This window comes from Pristis pectinata, chromosome X, assembly GCF_009764475.1.
Source record: "Pristis pectinata isolate sPriPec2 chromosome X, sPriPec2.1.pri, whole genome shotgun sequence".
NCBI classification, from domain to species: domain Eukaryota; kingdom Metazoa; phylum Chordata; class Chondrichthyes; order Rhinopristiformes; family Pristidae; genus Pristis; species Pristis pectinata.
Genome location: NC_067450.1, coordinates 2519547 through 2541207, shown reverse-complemented (window position 1 = coordinate 2541207; position 21661 = coordinate 2519547). Strand labels below are relative to the sequence as shown.

The following is a 21661-nucleotide window of genomic DNA, read 5'->3' as shown; positions in this document are numbered from 1 at the left end:
TCTCACTTCCACTTTCACCAAACAACAGCACACAGCACTCCTGTGGTCCACCAAACACAGCAGAACGGCAACTGTTACTGCTGCCACACACTTGAGATCAGTTGGGACAGAGAGCAAGTGTGTAAATCTGCCAACTAAATGAACCTTTTATGTGGTACACTGACCCACTGCAGGCTCAACTGGCTAATCTTTTTCTCTCATCTTCTCAATTTCTGTTGGGTGGATGGGAGAGAAATGATTAGAAAGGATAAGAATTTTTTAAGCAATTATTTCCCCCCCCCCCCACTTGCTCAAAATTGTAATTTCTAGTACCCCTTTGGCTTTCAATGTTAGTTTTGAATTTTAACTGACTTGTCATTGTATTTTTTTTTGCAAGATTAAGTATTCCAAGTTTTCTCTCTCACAGACAGGAGCAATAGGTCTAGACTGATGTCAGTGTTGAATGAATTACTAATCCGCGAACTGTGCTTTCCAATCCTTGGGGCCGCAGCTGTTCTTGGTGTCGTGTTTCTTTGTATCTGTGCACACGTATCTGCTTTAAATGATCCAACTGAGCAAGAATTTCTTGACCAGCTTCTCTGTGGTGCAAGATTTGGTTTCATTTTGTTTCTGTCTCTTCTTCCCCTCTTTTTTTTATTATCCTTTCTATCACTGTACACCGGCAAGTGGGACCTTTTGCTTGTAAGTGTTACAACTGTTGGAGTCAGTAGTCCAACACTCTGCCTGATTATTTCACTGTGTACAACCCTCCCCCTGCTTTGCATGGTTAAGTAACTTCATTGAAATGCGTTACTGTGCCGCAGTCCCCTTCTGCTCTGCATGATAACCAACACCTTGAATCTGAAGTAACAGCATGGGGCCACCTGTACACCCAGGGGCTGCAGCTAGTGCCAGTAATTAACATAATGCTGCTTTACCAGTCACCAGGAATGAAATTGTACAGATATCCCAGGCCATTTTGTTTTTACAAAGCATTCCATTTCCCCTTTGTATTGGCTTTAATTTACTGCAAATATGGGCACAAGCAACTTTCTCAGCCACTGTTGTGGATTAACCACTTTTTGTTAAAGTGGATAATTCTGCTGCTTTGTGAGCTTTCGGTTTGTTAACGCTTCCACTGCTTGCCGTGGTCCACTCACGCTGGACGGCAAAGGTTCAACTTCAGTCCTTGCTTTCTGCTGTTAAATGATCTCCAGTGAGACTGAAGGCACCGATTTTCTGACGAGAGCTGGCACACTTGGCCTAGTGTTCCTGGAGCTGAGCTGAGCAGGTCACGAGGTGCTCTGTTCAAGGGTTGCATTGTGGGTGCTATCACATGGTCATCATGTCGCTCGCTGGGAAGGCAGAGGCTGAACTCGTGATCCAGAGCAGAATCCCCCACCACTGCCATCCCAATCATCCACTCAGCTGGGGCAGCCAGTAAATGCTGTGCCTACAAGAGCAGCTCAGTCTGGGTATCCTGCAGCAAGTGGCTCTCCTCCTGACACCCCAAGGCCCATCTACAGGCATAAGTTAGCAGTGTGGCAGGACAGTCTTCACTTGCATGGGCGAGTGTGGCTCCAACAGCTCTTGGGAAGCTCGATACCATCCAGGACAAAGTAATCTGCTTGATTGGCACCCCACCCACCATCCTAAACAGTTCTGATGAAATGTTAACTCCTGCTTGTCTTTCCACAGATGTTATCTGCTGAGTGTTTGCAACATTTTCTGTTTTTATTACCCTAAATATAACTCCCTCCACCACTGGCACACAGTGGCTGCAGTGTGCTCGTCTACAAAACTCACCACGGTTACTTGCCCAGGTTGCTCCGACAGCACCTCCCAAACCTGTGACCTCTATCACCAAGAAGGACCAGGGCAGCAGGTGTATGGGGGACATCACTACTCACAGGTCCCCCTCCAAGTCGTGCAACATCCTGATTTGAAAATATATCGCTGGATCTTCTGTCATTGTTGGCTGTCTCCCCCAAGAGTCCTGTGGAAGGATTGCAATGGTTCAAGAAGGCAACTCACCCCCCCACCTCCCCAAGGACAGTAGGGGATGGGCAAAAAACCTGCCAATGACACCCAAATCCTGCAAAATGAATAAGGAGAGGGGAAAAAAGTTTTACAACAATATTTCAGGTTGATGGCCTTTCATAAGGTCCTGTTTTTCTCCATTGATGCTGCCTGGCCTTTGGAGGATCTCCTGGCATTTGCAACGCTTTCTTTTTTGAGAGTAACTACTCCACCCTCTCTGAACACACAACCTGGGGGCAAATTGGTTAGAAGTGAAAAATTTGCGTGTGTGGAGTCCCCTCATTTGTCAAATAAAAATCTTTACTACATGGAGGGGGAGCTGTTCAGGGGTGTGGTGGCAGAATTTGGAACATAAAAGGCAAAGAGACGATGGTGAACAAAGCAACAGCTAAATATCCCACTCTTGTTGTGTCCCTGGGTTAAGCTGTCAGTCTGGAGACCTGATAGAAGTGTCAAGGCAAATGACTGGTTAATCCCTAAATGAAACCTTGCTGCATGTGTATTTGTTAAATCCACATTTCCCTTGTGTTTACTCCTCCCTCCACGTTTTTTTTCAATCTGTTGACTTTTTTAAAAAAGTTTTTCCCCCCCAAAATAATCATGTTTCAGGGATGGGAAAAAGTGGAAACCCTGACATTTCCAAAGTGATGTGGGTTTCATTTGAGTGACTTTGTTTTGGTATCTGAATGAATTCATTCATGTGTAAATACACCTTGTCTCATATCTGTTAACATTTGCAAACAAATGTAACTGGCTGCTTTTTGGATTTTTTTTCGTAATATTTTATCTGGACTGCAAGAACTAACATGCCAATGTAAATATTTTCTTACTGGGAAGGAGGTAGAGAGAAGTGGCCTTGTACAGTAACCTGCCGCCTTTGGCGGGATTCCCTTCCCCCTCAGAGTCTGCTGTTACTTGGGTTGTCCAAGACGAACACCAACAATGAGATGGGGTGATGTTTCTTTCCCTCCCCACTGTTGGGCAGGGCCTGGCTTCTGTTTGGCTCCTCCCCACACTGGTATAAGACCTCAAGCACTTGTCATGCTGGCCTGGAAAATGCACTCATTTCTTTCCCCTTCCTGTACGAAATGTTGATCTGCATTTGACTTTTTTTTAAAAAAAATGAATAGAACTCCTTCCCTGTTCAAAAGGGACAAGCTTCCGAAAGGCAGATCATTTCCCATCTGTTGTCTAATGGGGCTGGTAAGCTACTCTCCACCAATGTTTTATGCATCAATTTTATCTTTGTTTCACCAAAATAAACCTTTGTGCTTGGCATCTGCATCTTACAAACTTGCTGGTCCAAAACCAGATGAAATGTGTGCAAGCCTCTTGGCTGTAGTAAACAGTACTGTCAGACAAACGATTGTTCCCTTTTAAGAGCCCTCTACCATAATTTATATCTACAGAATATTTTTTGACTTCTGCAGATTGTCTCTACATCTAAAACAAGGTATTGAATATTTTTCATGTAGTGAGGGTAGCCTTTTCACAGTGGCAACGATAGCATCCAGAAGCTGGTGTGCTGTTCAGGTAAATTCTCTTAAAGCATTTCTGTGTGTTCACCTCCCCTGAGGAGTTGGGAGTTCTGGCACTTCCACAAAGGATTCATTCCTTGGAAGCTGGAAGTATGTGCTTTATGTTCACTGTCTTTCAATGGATTTTCCATTTGCCTAATACCAGCAAACCAGAAGCATGTGCCCGGGAGATAGGCTGACCAAAGGTGAGTTGCAGATGTCACCAGGGAGGAGTCCAGTCCACACAAACGTCCAATGTAGGTGAAACCAAGCACAGCAATGACCTCCTGAGATGCCGACTGCTTGCGGCCTGGCCTGTTCTAGAGTGCCACCTGCTGAGTTATTTGGGAAATGCACAGTGAGAAGCACCAAATGGGGAGTTGCTGCCTCCTGCTGTAGGCCAACAGTGATGTGGGTGAATGAGGCTTCTGAGTTACCACTGTTTGCCCTTCCTGTGCTTCATCCTTTAAAAGCCAACCAAAAGTTGACATTGCAGCCTCAATCGCTCAGATGCTGCTTGTGACTAAGTTTTTTTTTAAACATGGGATTATTTGGGTTCTGTAGAACTGGCTTTGTCTTCAACTGATTATTCATTCATGGGGTTTCGACTGGTTTTGTCAAATACTACAGAATTGTTATGGTGCAGGAGGAAGTCATTTGGCCCATCTCACTGTGCTGGTCTTGTGTAAGAGCAACTTAATCAGTGCCATTCCTGTTCATTGGCCCGACAGATTTAAAGTACTGATCCAGTTCCTTTCTGAAAGTGGTTGGATCAGTTTCCATCAGCTGTTCCAGCAGTGATTTTTTTAAAATCTGGAATTGTTATTATCAGGAATTCGCACAGTGAAAGAACCTGAAACGTTAACTCTGTTTCTCTCTCCACAGACGCTGCCTGATCTACTGAGTGTTTCCAGCATTTTCTGTTTTTATTGCGGATTTCCAGCATCTGCAAAGTTTAATTTTGATTTGCATGTAGCAGTGAATTCCAGAACACAGCTGTTTGCTTCATGGAAACATCTTTTTTTCTGTCTCCTTCAGCTCTTTTTACCAATTGCCTTAAAATTCTGTCTTGTTGTTCTTGACCCTTCCACCAATGAGAACAGTTTCTTTCTCTTCTTTTGCTATCTAGACCCTCTTTTGAACACTCTTATCAAATCACTGCTCAACCAGGGAGAACAACCCCAGCTTCTCCAGTTTAATCTTGTTAAATGTGTTCTGCAGCTGCTGCAAGATTTTTTTTACATCCTTTCTAAAGTGAGGTGATCAAACTGGATACAATACTCCAGCTTTGCCTAACTCGTCTTTCCTAGAGGCTTGACACAAAATCCTTCCTTTTAATGCTTGTACGGTTATAAAGATTGGGGTCCTGTGTGCTTAATTTTTTTAAGCACTATTTTCTCAACCTGTCCCACCAATTTCAAAAGATTTGTTATATTTCAAATTGCCCAATTCACAGTAAAGTTTGAGCTAAGAAGGAGCTTTCTGTTGGGGAAAGGCAAATATACCCACTGATTGCCTGAAGTGTTCCAGCAACTGTAGTTCAAGGGCTCAAGAAGCATGAGCCTTCCACTCAGCCTCTCGGCTGGTGACAACCCCAAGAATGAAAAGGTGAAAGTGTCATGGCCTCTGCTCTTGGCTGCTATGAAGTAATTGTGAAGGCGCGATTTGCTTCAATTTAGGACTGGTTTGCCTTTGTGGGTGGGCAGGGAAGAGGGGGGTTAGGAGGAAAGTAAGGCCAAAGCACAAAATAGGAACAGCTGTTGGAGACGGATTTCAGAATGTCAGGGGTAACTTCCATTTGGGGGCAGTATTTATGAATCATCCCCAGTATTTGCAACATGGAGTCTATGAAAAGTCTGGTGCTAGAACTTAAATTCCACCCAACTTTAACTGTGAAAGGAATCCAGAACTGAGCTGTACCAAAGACCCAAGCACACCTGGTGCAAGAGCTCTCCTTCCTTCTCATGTATGTGGTTGTCTATTACTCTTGATGAAACCTACAAGCTAATTTGAGGATGTCTTGCCATCGGTCTTAAAACAGGAAAATGCAGCATTTACAGAGTGCTCACTTTATTGTGTTGGCTCCATTCCTTTGAGGCCAGCACTGGTGGAGGGGCTGAATGTGTGAAGGTGGTGAGCAGGCCCTGTTTCCCAGTGAGATTTGTGGACCTTCAAGGTTCCTCAATTTCATCAGTGTGGCCAATTTCAAATGGAAGTTTAATCTTGGTTTTCAGTTGTGTAACTTTTAAAGGGGATTCTTATTGTGATTGCATCACATTGAAGTACACTTGGTGTGTGGCCTAGGAGCAAACTGGTTCCTGCTCTCTGTGGTACCATTGGTACTGTGGGGAGAAAGCTGTTCAAGCATCCTATGAGGGGTTAATTGGATTTGAATCTTTGGGTTTGGCATCATGCTTGGAGAATGTTGAATCTGGATTACTATTTCTTCTGAAATGTCATAGAGCTGTACAGCATGGAAACAGGCCATTTGGCCCACCAAGTCTGCACTGGCCACCAAGCACCTGTTGTCCAGATCCCATTTTTCCTCTCTTGCCCCATTCTCCTGATTCTTCTTCTGCCACCACTGGGGGCAATATTCAGGGCTAACGAACCTAACAACCTACAGGTCTTTGGGATGTGGGAAGAAACTGGAGCACCTGGAGGAAACCCACATGGTTGCAGGGAGACCGTGCAAACTCCACACAGCACCGGGGTCAGGATGGACTATATTTGTGCAGCATTCCCAGACCCCTATAGTAGGGTGGAACCAGTGCTGGGGGCATGAAAATGTCCAGGGGAACGTGCCCTCTTCCTTTGAGTTGGGGGGGTGAGGGATGGGCAAGTGGCAAAGTGCTGGGAAATGCCCTCGTGGCATGGACTAACTGTCCCTTGTTGAGACTTGACCCAGGTCACACACTGGGCCCTGTGAGCTGCCATGTGCAGGTAACTGATGCCCAAGACTATCGCTGCACTGGGGGGAGGGAATGCCAGGGCTTGGCAAGATGCCAGTGGTGGTTTTGTTGCCTGACTTCCAGCTTTGGAAGTGCCAGCAATGGTTGGTAAACAATTCAGACTTTTTCTTCCATCCAGGTCTCGAAGGACGATCGCAGTGATATCGAGAGCAGCTCCGATGACGAGGATTCCATGACCAATGGCACAAAGCTCCACCACCACAGCCCTTGCAAAGGAGCCACCAATGCCAATGGGACCAATGGGCACCTAACCACTGGAACATGGGTGGGAGACCATTAGATGGTGTTCTCATGGACTCTAATGTGGGTTAGGCACAGAAAGGACGACTGTAATGGAAAACTACCCAGCACTGGACAGTTTTTTTTTAAATGATAGATAGGTATATAATGAACTGTGTGTTGCTGCATGGGATCTGAGCCCTACCTGCCTGCTCAGTGACGTACACCTGCGAAACGCCCAGGCATTCTGATTTCCTTTTTCTGTTTATGCTTTAGCAATGTGAGAAATTGAAGTGCAGCTGTAAATGAGGAGGATGGAGCCACATTGTGGATTCTGCTGGCCCATCTCCCGCCCCACCCCCCCATTTAACCACCTGCACTGCTTAAAATGGGTTTTGTGCAATTTGTCGAATTGCTAAAGGTGGAGTTTACATTTCTGGCCGGTGTTATTGCTGTGTTATATTTTTGTAATTTTTTGGGGGGGGCGGGGGGTTGGAATCGAGGCAAGTGAGCGAGACGGAAGACCCAAGTTTGAACTGGCAATTGTGTGACCAGTTGCGGGTGGTGGGTATTCAGTTAAGTGGAGAAGTGATGCAGGGAACTTCATGCAAAACAGCATCAGTGGTTGGTGTCTGAATTCTTCCCATCCCTGGCATGAATATTTCTATACAAAGGAATTGAGTCATCTGCTAAATCCAAAGAATCAGGAGAGTAATGGGTAAGGGTCCAAATTGTCACTTTTGTGGTGTCATTCCACTGACTGAATGTTGAAACTGTTAAATACATGTGTGTTTGTGTTCTGGGGTGGAACCCCTCTGGATATTAACACGGGGTATTTCTTAGCCTCTATATGGAGTGGCCAGTTAACTTCTGTTTGATACAGGGTATTCCCATGTGGTTTGAGCAGCTCACAGCTGGCAAACTCCAAGTGGTGGTCTTTGGCTCTATGGCACACCAAGGTGAGCATTGCCCAGTATCATCGAAGCATTGATGATAATCTCTATTTTATAGAGGCAATCTCTAAAGGCTTCCATTTAAATTTTTATTGCTTTCTCTTCCCCTTCCCTGTCACCAGAGTTGGGTTAACTGTTAAAAGTTTTAAGGCCTTGCATTATTTCATTGCTCTGGAGGAAGTTGTAGATTTTGTTTCTGGGACTGATTTAAGTCCCAGTCCAATCTGAATGAGCATAGCTTTTTTTTGTGATGGCATTTCTTAAATTTAAATTACCTTGCAAAGTAATTGGCCCAACTGAGTTTTTAATTTTAAAAGACTATGTTGGAAGGGGCTTTAATCTGCTGCTAGTCTTGCTGAACCCCTAGTGTACAAGACTGCATTTGAAACTTCTCCAGACTTCCCTGCAATAACAGTTAAAGTATCTCGCTCTAAGGGGATTGTTTTCAGCAAGAATTTGTGTGGAAACTGTTCCAAAATGGTTTGTTTGCAAGTTGCCAAGTTTCTTTTTAAACTTAACTAGAAAAAAAATGACACTCCTCGTGCTGTGGTTTCAGCTGTGTCAACTGCCTACATCAGGAGAAAATATGGCCTTTTTAACCAATGGTACTGTCAAGGTCCTGAAGCTGACTGCAGGTTGTGTGAATACAGGATTAGGGGAGATTTGGAGATATTTAAGTGAGTTGAAAATTTCAGTACTGATTTTTTTTTAAATGAAGACTTGAATTGTATTGATCTAACACAAATACACAATGGAATTGAGTTTTTTAATTTCACATCAAGCTCTGGAAGCCTAGAAGCAGTTTTTGATTTCCTTGCAATTGTAACAGCCTTGAGATTTTTTCCCCTGTGGGAAATTTTAAATCTGGATTTTGGTGTCTTTTGTGTATATAATTCCCACAAGCAGTGCTGTTGGGCTGGAGCCAGGAGAATGTGTGAGGGAGAGTGTGGTGTCTGCAAGCTCCTGCAGTGAGGGTGTGTTTGAGAGGTGTGGCACCTATAAAAACCATCACTTCAGCTGACAGGTTGTCCACATCTCTCCTCTTTCTGCTGCCACCTGTTTATATACTAAAGCTGCCGCCTCTTCCAGCAGCACTTTGGTATTGTTCTGTGTGTGCCAGTGTCCAGCCTGCATGGCCCACCTCTTGCCTGGACCTGATTTTGTTTTTTCCCCTTCCCACCCCACGTGTTTTTGGCCATGCTTACTACCCACTACTGCAGACCCTATTTTCCATCCCTATCCCTCACCAGCCCCATCTCCCCCTTTTCCCTCTACCAGAAAATCAAACCAGTTACAGTGGCATATCAGCTGAGTCAGGGACCCAGACCAGTGAATAAACGCAAGGCTCTCTTGGCTTTAGTGGCACATTGCCAAGTCCCCAGCACCAAGCTTTCCGACAGCAATCAGCCCTTCCTTTCCCCCTGTCCCTCCCTATCATCTGAGGCCAATTGTGACTGCTGTAGAAAATGCCCATCGCTGACAGATGTTGACCGAACTTTCAGGTTTTCTTTCTCTAATGTAGTATGGTCTTGATTAGAATTTACTTACTGATAACAGATGTTTGAAACCCTGATTTTTTTTATATATATATATATATATATATATATATATTTATATCAGTAACCAGTAGCAAAGCTAATGCCTAGGGCCAGGACATGCTGTCACAATTGCAATGAAGGTGAAGTGCGAGGTCTTGGCATTTATTTTTGTGTAGTCACTTGCACAATGATGATCCATCTCCCCTTCTCAGCTATTGCCAGATTGATCTTTGAGTGGAAGCATAGGCTAACGTGTCAGTACAACTTGAGGCAGCATGGGGTGCTGCTCTTAAGGTGCAATACCACAGCCTACTGCTCACTTACCTGGCCGAGCTTGTTGATGACAGCTGGCTGGTGGATTGAATCGCCACCCCGGTGCTATGTGTCACTCCAAGGTTAAGAGCTGGGTAAGTCCAAATTAAATTGGTCCTGAACTAAATTAGGACTGAAGTCTGGTGAAAACTAGGCATGCATCCACACTGCTGTTTGTTGTGGGTGCAGTGATGTGATTGGGTGTGGTGTACCAAGTCTGCTTGTCCTCTGGCCTGAGTTCTGTTAGTAACCGCTGCAGCGACCTGTTCTGGAGACTTGGCCTGTAAACTACAGAGACCCAGTTAACACTGTGTTTTGGCTATTCGGTTCTTGCACTTACACAGGGAATTTTTAAATGATGTGGGTTAAAATGCTGAACTGCCCTGATCAAGATTTATTTTGGAACAGTTTCTGCAACAGTGATGAGTTGGTGTAGAGGGTGGGGGGGGGGGGGAAGGGAGAGAGAGAGAAAATATTGTCTGTAAATGGGCTGTGCTGTGTTTATAGCCTAGCAGCCAAAGTACTGTCTGTTTAGGATGTGAACTGATTTGTGTTGCTTTCTGCAAATTTGAACTCTGTAGAAAAGACCCTAATTTGGAATGATCATAAAAGTGACGGTTTAGACTCTTTAAAGGACTTTCTGTAGCAAAACAAAACAAAATGTTCTGTGCTGTTTGACCCACAAACAATTGTTGGAATCTGCCCAAAATCTTTTCAATGTGGTGTTGCTTTTGCTGACCAATTTGCAGAGGGTTTTGGGAGATGCCTTGAAACCATGTAACCCTTGGCCAAAACCTGAACTGGCCATTTTGTTCTACTTGCATTTCTCGTTGAGGCAGAACTTTAGTAATTAGTGTGTTCAGGACAGGACTGTTTAAAGTCCACTGTATAATCCACCCTTGTAAACTACAGGATTGCTTTTTTTGTTTGGTTTTTTAGCAATCACATTCACAAGTATCATAATGATTTTTTAAAATTTTAATCTTCATTATGGGGTACAAAATGAATGGGATTTTTTAAAATTACTATTCTGAAAGGGCAGGGCAATTGCAGGTTTATAGAGGAAGCTGTGTGCTGAGCTAATAGCATCTTGCTCTGGGTGATTTGTGTAGCAAATCCTAAACTCTGGTGGATCCTGAACTGTTAAGTAATACAGCTGGGCCAGTTCATGGATTGCTTAATGGAGAAGTGGGAGGAAGTCCTGAGACTCTGGTTGAGAGCATTTGAATTCTGTAATGTAAAGCTCTGTGTGAACATTCTACATTTTAACCCAAAAGGGCACTGGTGAAGGTGACGTCACCCACTCCGGATCAGTTCAATTCACAACTGTCTAGAAAAATTGGGTTGCAGCAGGTCACCATATTTGGATCTCTTCAAGGGAATGTTATAGTGGGGAGAAGTACATTTGGTGTAAAGTACTCCCTCAGATACAACGGGTATATATCCTGCTTCCAAGGTAATATGATATCTGTACAGAAGCAGTCTTGCACTGCCAGTTTTTTTTTATGTACAGCAGACACAGAAAGGATGTATCACTGGTTCATTTTGAGACTTTCTGCTTTGACCTTCCTAGTGCTGAGCTCTTGAGCCTGATCCATCAGGCACATAGTTGAGCTGTTCTGGCTGGTACCTGACTACACACAACCGAGATCTTCTGAGGCAACAAGGAGCTCCAGCTTTGTGCAAGCTATTGTTTGGGAGGAAGAGAAAATACTTTTATTTCCATCGCCCCCACAAACACAGGCATCACTCAAATGTGCACATTTGCAAGTTTTGTGACAAAAGCAGATGGATGTTGTTTATTGCTACACGTGACTGATCAAGTAATGAGAATATGTTGAAATTTTATGGAGGGATACAGAATTACTGTGTATGTTCAATCTTCACTACCCTTTGAACATGACACCCCTGTAACTGCCAAGATTGTATGAGGAACTGTATTCACTTCTGTTATCCCATGCTAGTTGATAACCAGTGGAGGAAGACATTGGTAAGGACTCCTGTTGGTTTCTCTTTAGCTTGTGGGGGGGGGGGGGGGGGGGGGGGGGATGGAAAAGTATACCCTGTGTATTATACAAAGTGGTCATTGCTCCAGGAATTCTATCCAGCCACTTTTTTTTAAGTTCTGAGCTGTGGCATGCCTACACTGACACAGATGCTAATTCGAATGCCTGTTGACAGCTATGTTACTTTAAATGAGGTGGATTCCTATGTTTCTCGATTACACAGACCTGGATGCTAGCTGCAGTTTACAACAATATGTGCAGGCAGCAAAAGCTGGGCTGGAGTTAGGACTCTGACTGTGCTGGAGAATTGCTGAAATACAGTAAGTTTAAAACTGCGAACTGGATCTCATTTTGAATAAGGTGACTTTGTGTAACAATGCTTATTTCATTAAAAGATTTTCAGTTTATATCATTCCCTTGAATGGATTGATTCTGTTAATTTTTGTAATGCTCTGCTGGACCAGTCAAACTTGAGATCACTGTTTGTGATGTGTAATATTGACCTCCTACTGTTTGCTTGTTATAATGTTGGCTGTGCTGTTTTTTTGGTAGATAACTGTGGTTTGGCACTGCATATCTCTACAGCAATTATGTTCTCCCTGATTTTTTTGCAGCCTGGTATTGGTGCCACCTCTCACACTGGTTTGGACTCTGCTAAGGCAGTGGTGCCCGATTTGGTTTTTTAATTGATCAAAAATGGGAAGAAGCAAATAGGATAGAGCCGATTGTATTTTCTCTTAAGCAAAATGCTGCAAGCTTGATTGGTGACCTTGTCACCTGATATATAACGGAAGTGTATAAAGTAGGAAGATCCCAGAATTGATCACCAGTGTGGGAGATAGTAAAACTGACAAAAAGAAAGTGATGAGCAGAACTGTGCCCTGGCAAAAGTTGGCACCTTCAGGAGTCTGAGCAAATGGTACCACCCACTGAAACGCATGCTGGTGTGTTTGGGTTTTGGGGCAGTTTTTGACATTCTAGATGCTCCCTTGTGGTGTTGGTGACCGGCTGCCTAATGGGGGGGAATAATAGAGCTTGTTCTGGTGGACATGAAATGCAGCCTGTTTTGGTTTGTTCTTGTGTTGAACTGTTAATATTGCTATAGAATGATACTTTGCAGCTTTGTCGTGCTCTATTCAGCCCAATCCTGCATTGTAGATGCTGGCTGAGCTTTTGTTCGATCTTGGCCGTCACACGATAGATCTGGAGGAGGATTTTTGTGGCTCCACGCTGCCTTCTGAGCCAAACACCCCAGTGACTAGATCTGAGTGGCTTTAGCAGCGGGAGTGATTTTAGAGGGGTGGAGGACAACCTTATTAATTAAAGTACCGAAATTGCCTTGCATTTTAAATCAATGCATCAAAATTTCTGTCAATACAGACTCGTGGTTTGCACAATGACAAGCTGTGGATGTGTTGGTGGAGGTTCTTCTTGTTAATTCAATGTTTTTTTTTACTGGATACATTGCAATAAAAACATCATTAAATATTTTAAATGGAATCTTTCCACTTTTTTTGTTTCTGCTCTCACTGATGGTAGTGCAGCCACCACACTCCCAGGTAGTGCTTTACGTCAGTTCACAGAAAGAATGGAATTTCAGAATCTGCCTTTGGCACTGGGGTCAGATATTTAGACAGCAGCTGAGACACACTGCAGATGTTTAAATCTGAAGCAAAAAACAAACTGCTGGAGGAACTCAGTGGGTCTGAACCAGATGAAGAAGGGTCTTGACCTGAAACATCGACTGTTTATTTCCCTCCGTAGATGCTGGCTGACCTGCTGAGTGTCTCCAGCAGTTAGATGGAGGGTGACCCTGACTGACAGGACAGTTACAATGAGGAAAACTTGTATCAGTACATTTTTTAAAATAACACTTACCTAGTGGGGGCTTTTGGTCACAAGGTGAGAGAGGCAGGCACCTTTTGCACTTGCTCTCAAAATAGTCAGTGCTCTTATGATAACTACCTGTTCACTTTGTTAGACTTCTTGAGCACCAACTCCCCTACCCCAAGCTGTACCCAATATCAAGTTGCTCTGCCCTGGGGCCTCCTGCTTTAGCAGGAGCTGCAGCAGTGGTTCAAACCTTGGGGCAGGCCCAGCCCACCATCTTGAACTTGCAGCAGTGTTCTCTCTGATCTGCTCACACCAGTAACCTAGCTGCTCGGGGCACTGCTTACTTGCCCAATCTACCTTGGCTGCTGAAGCAACTACCACTATGCCTCAGCTCTCCCTGTGTCACAGCTGCTTTATTTTTATCTACCTTGCCCACATTGCACCTACTCCTCAATGTAGAGTCTAGACCCCCAGCTGTTGTTGGGATTCCTCCTGCCTCAAGCCTATCTGTCATCTTATAAACCTCTGTCAGGTCTCCCCTCAGCCTCTGCTGCTCCAGAGAAAACAACTCAAATTTGTCTAACCTCTCCATAGCACATGCCCTCTAATCCAGGCAGCATCTTGGTAAACCTCTTCTGCACCCTCTCCAAAGCCTCCACATCCTTCCTATAATGGGGTGATCAGAAAATGCAATTCTCCAAATGTGGCCTAACTGAAGTTTTACAAAGCTGCAGTATAACTTCCTGACTCTTGAACTCAATGCCTTGACTAATGAAGGCAAGCATGCCACATGCCACCTTTACCACCCTGTTAACCTGTGTAGCCACTTTCAGGGAGCTATGAACTGGGACCCCAAGATCCCTCTGCTCATTACTGTTGAGGGTCTTGCCATTAACAGTGTACTGTCTCCTTACATTTGACGTCCTAAAGTATAACACTTCACATTTGGCCGGGTTGAAGTCCATCTGCCATTTCTCTGCCCATATCTGCAACTGATCTATATCCCGCTGTATCCTTTGCCAGTCTTCTACACTATCCACACCACCACCAATCTTTGTATCATCTGCAGACTTTAACCCACCCATGTACATTTTTGTCCAGGTCATTTATATACATCACAAACAGCAGAGGTCCCAGTACAGATCCCTGAGGAACACCACTAGTCACAGACCTCCAGCCAGAATAAGTCCCATTGACCACTACTCTGTCTTCTACGGGTAAGCCAGTTTTGAATCCAAACAGCCAACTCACCATGGATCCCATGCATCTTAATCTTCTGGATGAGCCTTCCATGAGGGACCTTGCCCAACACCTTATTAAAATCCATGTAGACAACATCCACAGCTCTCCCTTCATCAGTCACCCTCATCGTTAATTAGGCATGACTTGCCCTGCACAAAGCCATGCTGACTGTCCCTAATTAAGGCTACACAAGAGACCACACTCGAGGTTGCACTTGTTAATTGAGTGTGAGCTGGGTGTGCAGCCAGAGCCTGGTTTGGGAACACTGGAATGTGGGAAGGTTTGTGACTGGAGCACTTGTGTTTCAGCTCCCATTTCCTGCTCCCTTTAAACTTGCTGGGTTCACTGGAAAATTACACCACTTTAATATGTTTAAAAGTGAATAGAATTGCACTGGAGTATTAATAGAAATACCATCAACTCTAGCACCACTTGGGGGGGATGGTTGAAGGAACTTTTTAAACACAGGCTGGAGCCTAGCAAAACAACCATTTTGAGGTCAAAGTGCTGACCTCAAGGTCCTCTCGCTTTTTAACCCAGTATTCACTTTGGAGGTAGAAGTGGCCGTCAGTGGAGTGGTGTGCTCCTGTGGAGCAAGGAGATGTTGGGTGTCCCTGACAACTGTCTGTATGAAGTGTGTCCAGCTGCTGTCCCTCCCAGCCCACATGGATTAGTTGGAGCAGCAGTTGGACTTGCTGAGGAACAATACAGGAGGCAGAAAATGTTGTAAGTAAGTTGGGAGTTTCACAGCAAATTAAAGAGAATTCCAAAACCTTCTCGAGCCCAGCTCAGGAACCAAAAGGGTTGTCTTTGTGTGGAGCCAGGGGATGTGTGTGTGGTGCCCCGAATGATTACGTCACGTCAGTATTCACCAGGGAGAAGGATGGAGAGTTAGGGGAGGTGTACACTGATAATCTGGAACATGTGCAGCAGTAAAGAGGAAACATTAGAGATATTGATGAACATGAAGGTGAACAAATCCCCAGGGGCTGACGAAATCTATCCCAGGGTATTATGTGAAGCAAGGGAGGAAATTGATGGAGATATTTGCATCATTAGCCACAGGTGAGGGTACACTGGAGGGTAGCTAATGTTGTTCTCGCATTCAAGGAGGGCAGTGGGGATAAGCCAGGAAACTACAGGCTGGTGAGCCTTTTAGTCAGGAAACTATTGGGGGGGGGGGGGGGTGGAAATTGTTGGGGATAGGATTTATGATCACTTGGAAAGGCAGGGACTGATTAGGGGGAGTCAGCATGGTTTTGTGCAGGGGAGATCCTGTCTCTCAAATCTGATTGATTGAGGAGGTTATGAAGAAACTTGATGAAGGCAAAGCAGTAGATGTAGTATACGTGGACTTTAGCAAGGCTTTTGACGCGGTCCCACACAGGTTGGTCCAGAAAGTTCGGGCACATGGCATCCAAGGTGTTTTGGAGAACTGGATCCAAAATGGACTTGATGATAGGAGGCAGAGGGTTGGGGTGGATGGGATTTTCCTGACTGGAAGGCTGTAACCAGTGGTGGGACCCATGTTGTTTGTCATATCCATGTACTTGGGTGAGAATTCTGTGGTCTGATAAGTTTGTTGGTGACACGAAGATCGGTGGAGTTGTAGATAGTGAGGATGGTTGCCTAAGGATAGAGGGACAGCGATCAGCTGGAAAGTTGGGTGGAGCGGGGGCAGATGGAATTTAATCCAGACAGTGTGAGGTGATGCATATTGGATCGTCTGATACTGGCCGGACGTGTACAGTAAATGGCAGGGACGTCAGGAGTGTGATGTACAGAGGGACCTTGGGCTGCAAGTTCAGAGCTCCCTGAAAGTGGTGGATATGGTAGTGAAGGCAGTGTTTAGTCTGCTTACCTATATGGACAGGCGTACTGAGCATAAGAGTTGGGACATCATGTTACAGCCATACAAGATATTGGTTAGACCACACTTGGAATATTCTGTGTAGTTCTGGTCACCACATTATAGAAACTGTAGTAGTGCTAGACACTAGAGATTCACCAGGATGTTGCCTGGAATGGAGGGCTGTAGTTACAAGGAGAGACTGGATAGGCTGGGATTGTTCTCACTGGAGCACAGGAGGCTGAGGGCTGACCTTATGCCCCTCATAATTTTATAAACCTCTAAGGGTAGATAGTCACAGTCATTTTCCAAGGGTAGGGGAGACTAAAACTAGAAGGGAAAGATTTTCACACAAAGTGTGGTGGGTATGTGGAACGAGCTGCCATAGGAAGTGGTTGAGGCAGGTACAATTACAATGTTTAAAAGACACTTGGACAGGTACTTTGATAGGAAAGGCTTAGAGGGATGTGGGCCAAACGCAGGTAAATGGGACTAGCATGATTCTGTGCTGTATGACTTCAACTCGCTCTATGACACCAAAATCCTCAGCATGCTGATTATTGCAACTTACTATTCTTCCAATTCCATCTATTGTATGCACTGCTGATGAGGTCGCTGCACTGGGACGACCAAACTCAAACTGAGTGACCGCTTTACAGAACATCTCCATTCAGTCTGCAAACGTCACCCAGTCACCTGCCACTCAATTCTCCTCCCTAGTACCCTTCCAAATGACACCACTGTAAGTGCAGCTCAAAGCTCCAATAACAGCACCTGTTCTTCAGCACATTACAACCTACTGGATCCAAGTTCAACAATGTCAGGTGATTACCACTGCTCCAGTTTGTTTTCACCTGGTCTCATCACCACCATGTTTACATTGATCTCTCCTCTTGCTCAATCTTCATCCATGTCTTTCTGCCCCTTGCCCTGCCTCTGTACTTGACAACAAACTCTTTTAGGAGAACTGGCAAAAGCTGGTGTTCTAAGGTCATTGAACCAAATCACTAACCACTTCTGTACAAAGACTGTGGAAGAAACAGCTCACTGAGCTTTAAAGAACATGATAAAAATGAATCTACACAAAACTCAAAACAAATCACTTTCAACAGAATTATTTAAACATTTTATAACAAATAGATTTTAAAGTTGATTCACACAATTCCAGTAGCTATACAACATGAAACATTCATTTCTTACGTACTGAAAGGGTGGGAGTGAGGGTGTTTCCCCAGGACAGGAGCAGCTTTTAATCTTTTATTATTTCACTGGCTTGATCTTTAGCCGCTGCCTTCAAGGTCTTTTGTCTCTGGAAGAAGCGGTAGACACGGAGACTGCACAGATAACCACCGTATACTGTCAGTAATATCATTGAGCCAGAAACCATCTTGTAACCCATGTCTGCAAGTCTCTTAGAGGACATCATGGTGATGGATCTGAAACACATACACCAAGTTTTAGCTGGGGAGGAAAAGGGCTGAAGCAAACTCTTGCTCAACTGCTGTGGTTCTTGAACAAGGAGGGGATATGTTATTGTTTTTCTGGTGGGCAAGGGTTACTGATTTGCTTTCCACCTGCCGGGAACGCACTTCCTCTGAACATTTCTCAACAGTGCCAAGTGAGAAATTAGGTGCACAACTTCACCATGCACTGTTAACCCAACAAACACATCTGTGGAGCGGGTGTCTGCAATGGGATCAGTCAGGGATAAGCAATTACTGGCTCAAGCCAAAAACAGGGTGCTGCTTTCAGAGGGGAAAGTAGATATGGATACCCTGCACAATTGTACCAAAATGGTCATGAACCCAGGGTGAGGAGCAGTCACATCACCTGACCAGTCACCAGGAGTGGCCTGGGATGGACACGAGTACCTGTGCATTTAGCTGAATCTATGGGCTGTAGTCTCTCGTTTGGAGCGTGCTCAGTCACAATGCTGAGCACTACTTACATATGTGGCTCTTGGTGTAGAAGCTGGGGGAAGAAATGGTGCTCAAGCACCTACATGTATGCAGAATGACTCAAATGACCCCAACAACCACTGTCAACAAAGGCAGCTCTCCCAGAGTCTCTCAACATTTGTTGCCCATGGATACAATAGAGGGAGTATCCGAATAAGGAAACAGAACAGATTAGATGTCATAGGACACATAAGGGTTGATAAATCCCCAAGGCTGGATGAGATCTATCCAGGTTGCTATTGGAAGCAAGGGAGGAGATAGCTGGGGCCCTGACAGAGATTCTTGCATCTTCTTCAGCCACAGGTGGGGTACCAGAAATCTGGAGGGTATCTAATGTTGTGTCTTTATTTAAGAAGGGCAGCCAGACCAGTGAACTTATGTCAGTGGTAGGAAAAATACTGGAGAAAATCCTAAGGGATAGGATTTATTTACATTTGGAAAGGCAGGGGCTGATTGGGGATAGAGAGCATGGCTTTGTGTGCCCCACTAATTCAATTAGTTTTTTTGAGGAGGTAACTAAGAAGATTGGAAGTTATTTGTGATATATATTGATGACTTGAATGTGAATGTAGGAGGTATGATTAGTAAGTTTGCAGATGACACGAAAGTTGATGGTGCTGTGGATAGTGAGGAAGGTTGTCAAAGACCACTGCAGGATGTAGATCAGATGAAAAGTTGGGCACAGCATCAGCTGATGGAATTTAATCCTGACAAGTGTGAGGTGATGCATTTTGCGAAGTCAAAAACACTAGGACATGTACAATAAGTGATAGGTTGTTAAGGAATGCTGATGAACAGACGGACCTTGGGGCCCAAGTCCATAGTTCTGTGAAATGGCAACACAGTAGATTGGGGAGTGAAGAAGGTATAAGGCACGCTTGCATTGATAGATCAGGGCAGAGAATAAAAAAGTTGGGACACTATGTTGTAACTGTACAAAACACTAGTTAGTTTGTACTTGAAGTATTGTGTGCAGTTCTGGTCACCACACGAAGTGAAGGATATGGTTGCACTAGAGAGAGTGCATAGGAGATTCACCAGGATGTTGCCTGGATTGGAGAACTTTAGTAATGGTGAAACATTGGACAGGCTTGGCTTATTTTCTCTGGAGCAAAGGAGGCTGAGGGATGACCTGATAGAGATATATAAAATTATACAAGGTAGATAGAATTTTTTCCCCATGGTAGGGGTATCAAAACAAGTGGGTTTAAGTTGAGGGGAAGGAGTTTTAAAGGGGATCTGAGGGGTAAGTTTTTAAAACAGAGCGAGGGGTTAATATCCAGAACTCGCTGCCAGAGGAGGTGATGGAGTCAGATACATTCAATGCATTTAAGAGAAATTTAGACAGGCACTTAAATAGACAAGGCACAGAAGGATATGGGTCTAACGTGGGCGAATGGGATTAGTGTAGCTGGGCAAAAAAGGTCAGCATGGACTTGGTGGGCTGAAGGTCCTGTTTCTGTGCTGTACAACTCTATGACTCGATAACAAAGGCTCCCAAACATTTTAGATTGTAATACCCTTTTTCCTAAAGCATTTGTAATCAAAGACTATCCTTACCATCTAGATTTCAATATTGCTTATTATACATATAGCATTGCAACATGTAAACAGGGTTTTAACAGTCTTAAAGGTACCTTTCAAATGCAAATCCTTTATGACAGCAGGGAATTGTTTTCCTCTCTGTTCAAACCTTAAAAGCAAACGTTCATGATTAGAATAAAGGCAACATAACTCCTTCCAGCACCCTCACCTACACCTCACTGTAAACCATTAACCTGGCATCAAACTGCAGAGAGCGGACGTAGACTACTGGACATGATGTCATGTTGGTTGAATTTAGTGGCAGCCAACAAAAAAGGCAGGGAAGTGACCGAGATTGTTCCAACTTCCGTGGGCCTCAGACAGGGGCAACTCCTCCCTGCCCCAGGCCGGGCTCCCGCCACCACCACCCCGCTGCTGCCCGCAGACCGGCCGCCCCACCCGGCCACAGGCTGTGAAGCGGGCGATAGGCCGGGACCACGGGCTGTGCCAACTCCCACCCCGGGTCCAGAGGCTGGTCCTCGGTATCGGTCCAAGGAGCTGCGGGCGACCCGGTGAGGACCAGCAAGTAACCCGCCAGCGGCCGTTTCGGCTGCCGCTGCGACCGTTGGGGCAGCCCGGAGCCCGGTGGCCGGAGCCGGACGGCGGCCGCTGACCCACGCGCCGTGTCTCGCGGCTCATTTACCGAACGAGAGCAACGGCACGAGCGGGGAAGAGCAGCTCTGAGGTCGCCCCACCGGAACAGGAAGTGGCTGCTGATTGACAGCGGCCGGCGGGAGGATCCGGTCGGTGTCCCGGCCGGGAACAGGCTGCTCAGTGATCCCGGACCTGAGGAGTTAAATCTGCTTCTCCCTTCATATCTGCTCTCCGATCTGCTGAATGTTTCCAGCATTTTCTGTTTTGTTTTAAATTTACAGCAACTGCAGGTTTTATGTTTTGAATGTAGGAGCAGGAGTCGGCCCTTCATGCCCATTCTGCCGTTCACTGCAATCCTGGCTGATCCTCTATCGCAGTATCATATTCCTTCTTTCTCTCCATACCTCTTGACAATTTTTGCATCCAGAAATCTACCTTCCTTCTGAAACATATTCAGCGACTTTGCTTCCCCCACCTTCTGTGGCAGAGAATTCTGCACGTTCACCAACCCCCTGGATGAAGAAATGTCTCCTGATCCCATCTTGAACGTCTAATCCTGTTTCCTGAGACTGTGAATCCTGGTTCTAGACAACCCAGCCGGAGAAACAGCCTGTCTAGCCCTGTCAGAAATGTGTGCAGTTTAGCGAGATCTCCTTTCGTTTTCCTAAACTCCAGTGAATTTAGGCCTAGTCAACCCAACTTTTCCTCATATGACTGTGATGCCCTTCCAAAATTCAGTCTGGTCAACCTTTGCTATTTATAAACCAGGGTTGGCTCATCAGAGCTCCAAACTTCTTCCATGGCTTTCTGCTGCTCCTGTCCTCACTCATGGTCCCTGGTGTGAAAAGTACATGATAACAAGACATTGTATAGGATGAAGGGAAAAGTGGGATAAGGCTCACATGTCACTTCAACCACCGTGGTCCTCAGAGGCTCAATGGCCCATTTGTGTTCTGTAAAAATAAAGTAGTTGTCACTTCTATTTTGATACAGCTTACCAACTTATAATGAACTAATCTATTAACTATTTCATGTCGCATGTGCAGGAAGAACAGGTGTTGCTTG

General features: G+C 45.0%; 2 protein-coding genes across 4 annotated transcripts in view; one reads left to right on the top strand and one right to left on the bottom strand.

The window, feature by feature from the left end:
- Window positions 1-13022, top strand: part of cers5 (ceramide synthase 5) — a 93781-nt gene extending 80759 nt beyond the window's left edge. The window contains exons 10-11 of one of the 3 annotated variants that reach the window (XM_052009502.1): window positions 667-681; window positions 4666-6747. In XM_052009502.1, coding sequence (XP_051865462.1) covers window positions 667-681; window positions 4666-4677 — 27 coding nt within the window. In that variant the 3' untranslated portion in view covers window positions 4678-6747. Of the gene's footprint in view, window positions 1-666 lie in introns of all 3 variants that reach the window. The other 2 variants (XM_052009500.1, XM_052009501.1) reach the window with 2 other exon arrangements.
- Window positions 13023-17563: 4541 nt separating this feature from the next.
- Window positions 17564-20732, bottom strand: LOC127566948 (cytochrome c oxidase assembly protein COX14 homolog). Its single transcript, XM_052009505.1, has 3 exons — window positions 20646-20732; window positions 20056-20111; window positions 17564-17896 (listed from the first exon to the last, which is right to left on the bottom strand). Exon 3 carries the CDS (start codon window positions 17884-17886, stop codon window positions 17710-17712), a length of 177 nt encoding a protein of 58 aa, XP_051865465.1. The 5' UTR covers window positions 17887-17896; window positions 20056-20111; window positions 20646-20732; the 3' UTR covers window positions 17564-17709.
- Between the last annotated feature and the right edge of the window lie 929 nt (window positions 20733-21661).

What these genes read in the sequence shown, in the direction of transcription:
- LOC127566948 (XM_052009505.1), bottom strand. Translation starts at nt 17,886, where the DNA reads ATGATGTCCTCTAAGAGACTTGCAGACATGGGTTACAAGATGGTTTCT.